General features: G+C 39.3%; 1 protein-coding gene across 1 annotated transcript; it reads right to left on the bottom strand.

Annotated features, from left to right (window-relative positions):
• Positions 1-5220: 5220 nt before the first annotated feature.
• Positions 5221-5757, bottom strand: LOC131034913 (uncharacterized mitochondrial protein AtMg00860-like). Its single transcript, XM_057966524.2, has one exon. The coding sequence runs from the start codon at positions 5755-5757 to the stop codon at positions 5221-5223; it is 537 nt and encodes a 178-aa protein (XP_057822507.2).
• Positions 5758-5959: the final 202 nt, after the last annotated feature.

The raw sequence follows: 5959 nt of genomic DNA, 5'->3' as shown, positions 1-5959 counted from the left end.
TCATTGCTGATGCTATCCATGGAGGGTTGATAGGAATAAAGAATGGAAAGGTGGACAGACCTTTCGGATGGTATTCACTCCTAATGCACCTTTTTCTCTTCAAAGGTGGTGATTATTTTGCCAGTGGACTAGACCTGGTTAAGGAGAAGGAGGGAGAAAAAATGCTAGTACAATTATGGAGTACTGTGTTGTCATGGGACAGAGAGGATGTTAGTTTTTTGAAGTTTGATAAATATTTTGCATCCAAAATAAGGACTCTCCTCTGCTCTGATAAACCAAGAGTCCCCAAGGTTCTTCTGGAATTCATAAGGCCAAAAGAATTTGCAGAGAATATACAAATTATTCATAACTGGGGTGACATTTATTTATATCCAGTCTCCACCATTTTCAAAGTTTTTGGTTTCAGGGGCACTCCATTTTTGTTACCTTACCAGGTCCCTCTCAAAGTGGGAATACCGGAGATCCTTAGGCAAATTGGTGGCCTACAAGAAGCAGAGTTGACAGGCAGAGGTAAAGGGACTATTTTCCCTCCAGCTACCATAGCCCACCAATTTGTAATAACAAAGGGAGGCTGGAACTGCTTTGAGGATTTCCTCAAACCTTATCATTTGTCCACTGCAGTGTCCAGGTGTGCTAATCCAGAGGACTTCTTCAATGGTGTGTTTAGGAAGAATGTAGCATGCAGAGGTAGGCCTCATCAATTCCAGTTTCCTGAAGACCTCATCAGAAATGAGTTTGACCTAGATGAGCAAGAGCTAAGGAAAGAAAAGTGGGTGGCTTATAAGAAAGCCTTAGATTTTGTGCATCAGTTTGATGCAAGCTATGACCCATTGTCCAGTTTTTTCCCACTAGAAGAGAAAATAAAATTTTTGATTGTTTGCTTTGAGGATGTGATGCAAACACTGAAGGAGAAGAGGGAAGTTGTGATTAAGAGCAACCCTGGAAAAGCCAAAATGATCCTAAGCAGGTCAGCTTTCAGCAAAGCAATTCCTCCTGGTGATTACACACTACATAAGAAATCAGGTTACAATGTGTTGGTGCCTACAACAGGGTAGCCCTCTACATCCAAAGGAAAGAGGAAGATACAAGATGTCATTGACATCCAAGACAGCCCAAAGAAACAAAGGGTGGGGAAGGAAGTGCAATCAGATACACCTTTGTATTCCCCATCCCAATCCCCTATCCATATAGGAGATGAACAAGCAACAGCTGAATATCTCTTGTAGTTGGGTAGTCTAGGGGAAATTACATACACCTATGATGAAGTGGAGGAAGGGATGCCAAAAGAACCCATTGATGCTGAAATGGATATCACCTCCACTGAACTTAAAGGCTAGGAATGGGATCTTGAGATAAAAAAGGCAAGTAGTGCCTTTCTAGCTAATGGCAATTTTGTCACATTGGAAGCATTTATGCAATTCATTTGGAAATAGCATATAGATAGATATAATGCTAGATGTGAGACAAGAAAGGCTCAGCAACCCAATAAAGATCCAGCCTTAGTGGAAGAAGAAATAAAACAGGAGATGATGGAAGAATTCAAAACCATCACCCCCGAGCAGGGAAGAGATATGGTAGCACAAGCTGGAGTGCTTATCTTACCACAGTGGGATATTGCAGATGCCCTGGTATTAGATGCAGTAAGAAAAGAGACTAAACCTATGGAAGGGGTTACTTTCAATAAGGATAATGCTGCATTAGTCATGTGGTCTCTCAAGAGAAATGAGAGCAAGAAAGGCAAAGACACCCCAGGGTCAAGTTACCTTGGTGGAATGATTGTAAAGAGAGTGCAGAGTACAGGGGTAGTAGAGGCTGCTAGCACTGTGTTAGAAACTGCAAAATTCATTGTTGTAGTGGCAGAGAAGGAAGCCAAAGAAAAAGAGGCCCTCCAAATTAAGTTGGAAACAGTCTTAAAGGCCTATAACAGTGCCAAGGAGGAGGTAAGAGGTAAAGATAGCATCATTGCTAAATTGTAGAGCCAGTTGATGGGACAATACCAACAAGGTGAGTCTTCAACACTGATGATTTCCTCTTCTCCTACAAGACCTCCACCTACTAGCCCTATCATTGAACTTCCACCATCTCCAGCACCCTCCATCTCTCAAATGATTGAGATCACTCCCCAAGAACTAGAAAACTTGAAACAGGCTCAAGCCTTGTATGTAGGGAAATATGAGGAGAAAGTAAGGGCCAAAATCTCCATTTTTGCAGATACAATAAATGCCTCATTGCTCTACAATAATGTGGGAAAAGTTATGGAAATATGGAATGAGCTGAGGAGAGATAAGGCCATTTTGACACCCATTTTTGATAGATGGAGGCCTAGGGAGCAAGATCTAGAGTTCATGTGTGTATCTTGTGATGAAGCAAGAGCCAATCCCATTATTAAATCCACTTCTGACGTCGCTAAAGTCTTAATGAAATTGGCAGCAGAGGTGGATAATGTGGATAGGAAGGTTAATTTGTGCAAGAAGGAGTACGCTGATCAAGTTTTTGAGTTGCTCCCAAGAATTTTTGCTAATCAGGATCAGTTAAAAGACAAGCAGATATGGCTTAAGGAGATAGAAGCCAAATTGTCAGCAAGAGTTAAAGGAATCATTAATCTTGATGATACTTCTTTCTTTGTTGTGACAATGCAAGAGATAGAAAAAATTAAGTCACATTATGGTTTTCTTAATTCAGAAGTGAACAAACTGAAGAATTCTTGGAAAAGGTTGACTAAAATTAAAGATGATGTGATTAATTTTTCATGGCCGACAGAAGAGATATATAGTGAGTGGGCAACTAAATATGCCACCCAGGATCTGGAACAGTTGGAGAGCGCCCCTGAAAAGACAGAAGAGGTTGCAACTGAACAACATGTTGAAGTAACTGCAGAGGCTGAAAAGAGCTTGTAACTGCTTTTGTGAAAAGCTTGTAACCTCTTTATTTTGAAAGAAATGATTGTAACAAACTCTCCTTGAGAAGTCCGAAGCTTTGTGCATCCATGTTGTTATAAATGGATACCAGGACTAGAGGAAAAGAGATCGCATAAAATTATAAGAAAACGCTGCAGAAATTTATCTGAGCTTTTCTGAGTTTAATGGAGAATCAAAATTTCTTGTAATACTTTTTTGAACTAAATATCAATATACAAACCATCAGTTTTGAGTAAAGTTCTGTGTTGTCTTTAAGCTTTTTCGCAAATTTTTTTACTGTTTTCATTCTGAATAATCCAGGGTTGTTCTGTTTGAATGGAATTGCAAAGCAATTTTAGTATAAGTGTTCGTTAGCTTTTCTCTTTAGGAGGAAAATTAAAGAGGCGAGGATCACTCATACCAGTAAACTCTCTGGAATGAACTTTGAATTCTGATGACCATAGCTTGGTTTATATCGCTTGAGTTCTTGTAGGTGCCAGGCATATACAAGGATTGATAGAAACCAAGTCGATGGGAAGCATAAAGATGTTTTGTTTGAGGAGTCTTATTTGAGTTTAGATGACTCTGTGACCTTGGATAAGGCACTGGTATTAAATTGAAGTTGTTTATTGCATGCTTTTGTTGATCAAAATGCTGAACATAAGTATAATTTCCATTCTTTGTTTTCAGTTGATTTCAAGGTGAATAGACCCACTAGTTTTTTGGACTGGTTTGCTGTGGGTTTATGTTTAAAAGTGTGAATTTAATTCACAAAGGTATACCCACCTGGGCTCTGAGTAAGCCCGAAGTGTAGAAGGTCTAATCAAACCTTGTCATATGTTGTCTTGAGAATTTCCTTATTTTTGATATCTCTTCTGCACCAAGCTTTAAACCATATTATTTTGAGGATGTTAAAGGGAATCAAATTTCAAAGACAACAGGTACAATATTATGGCCCAATGCCTTCTTGAGGTGTGATACATGAAAAAAATTATGTACCTTACTGTCTGCTGGAAACTCAAGCTCATAAGCCACTTCTCCAAGCCTCCTGACAACTCTGAATGGGTTGTAATAACACGACTTCAACTTTTCTATACCACTCCTTTTAAGAGTGGACTGATGGTAAGGCTGCAGCATGAGGTAAACCATGTCACACACTTCAAAAGATCACTCTGTTCTATTATGATTTTCATATTGTTTTTGCTGATTTGAGCCTTCTTGATATTTTCCTTCAATGATCTAATGATATCCTGACTCTCCTGTAAGAGATCCTTAGCCTTCGGTACTCGACTGTCCCCAAAAACAAAATCGAAGAAGCTCAGAGCCTCATAACCATATAGTGCCATGAAAGGAGACATCTGAATGGACATATGATAAGTGGTGTTGTAACAATACTCTCCTAAATGCAACCACTTTACCCACACCTTCTGTTGCCTTATGATATAATTGCAGAGGTATCCTTCCACCCACTTATTCACAATCTTTGTTTGTCTATCTGCAAGTGATAAGTGGTGCTCGGGGTGAGCCCTACCCCACATAACTTGAAGAGCTCCTACCAAAAATTACTCATAAACCTGTTGTCCTTGTCGTTGACAATGCTACGTTGTAAACCGTGCAACCTGAATACCTCTTTAACAAACAACTCTATTGTCTGAGTTGTAGTATAGAAAGATGAAATAGCAAAGAAATGGGCAAATTTTGTCAGCCGATCCACCACTCCATATATGCAATCCATGCCTTGAGCCTTGGGTAGGCCTGTGATAAAATCCATCAATATTCTATCCCACTTCCTCTAAGGAATGGGTAGGGGCTGCAATAAACCACCTAGGAAAGAATGTTCATGTTTATTCTGTTGACATATTGGACACTCTCTCACATACTATAAAACTTTCAACTTGAGCCCTTTCCAAGTAAATCTCTCTATCACCTACTTGTATGTTTTGAAAAAACTTGGGTGACCTGCTAATGGTGAGTCATGGAATGCTCTCAAAATCTTTTGCTTCATAGTATAATCTGGCACTAAATAAATTCTCTCTATATATATGATCAAATCATTTTCCACTATATATCTGTCATCCTGAATAGTGCCATCAATGATACTCATAGCCCACTCGTCTTTCACGTATTTTGTTGAAATCAATTCCCTCAAATCATCCTCCAACACTTCCAAAGCACACAAATGTGGTCTCCTAGATAAGGCATCAACAACTATGTTCTCTTTCCTTTGACAAAGATTATATCAAAGTCATAAGCCTGCAGTTTGCTGACCCATTTCTATTGCCTATCATTCAAATCCTTCTACTCAATGAAATGCATAAAACTGTTATGATTTGTCTTGACGGTAAACTTGCTGCCCACCACATACTGTCTGAATTTCGCTAAGGCATGCATAAATACCACTCAATGTTGCAACTCCTCTCAAGTCCCTCTTCTCAAGTCCCCTTAATTTTTTGCTCTCATAAGTGATTGGGTGTCTATCTTGCATCAATACCGCACTAAGGCCCTCTCCCAAAGTGCCACAATGCAACTCAAAAGGCTTGCTGAAATCTAGAATAGCTAACACTGGACATGTTCTCATCAACTCCTTAAATCTATCAAAAAATTGTTGAGCGCTATCTGTCCACTCAAATCCATCTTTCCTAGTCAAGTTTGTAAGGGGTGTAGCAGTCTGAGAAAATATCCTCACAAAGTGGTTGTAAAATCCACACAACTCAAGGACTCCCTTTAGTTCAGAAACATTCTTCAGTGGAAGCCAATCCATAATAGCCCCGATCTTATCTGGATCCATACAAACACCCTCAGCACTAATGATGTGCCCCAAGTACAACATCTTTTTCATTCCAAAAGCATATTTAGACATCTTCACATAAAGGGACTCATGATTTAGTATGCTAAACATAATGTCTATGTGTTTCAAATCCTCCACCCAAGTCTTACTGTAAATCAATATGTCATCAAAGAATATCAACACAAACCTCCTCAACTATTCCCTAAATGTCCTATTTATACAAGACTGGAACGTAGCTAGTGTATTAGTCAAGCCAAATGGCATGACCAAGAAC

This window comes from Cryptomeria japonica, chromosome 10 (assembly GCF_030272615.1).
Source record: "Cryptomeria japonica chromosome 10, Sugi_1.0, whole genome shotgun sequence".
Classification (NCBI taxonomy): domain Eukaryota; kingdom Viridiplantae; phylum Streptophyta; class Pinopsida; order Cupressales; family Cupressaceae; genus Cryptomeria; species Cryptomeria japonica.
Note: the sequence above shows the minus strand (reverse complement) of the source record. Positions and strands in the feature narration are given on the sequence as shown.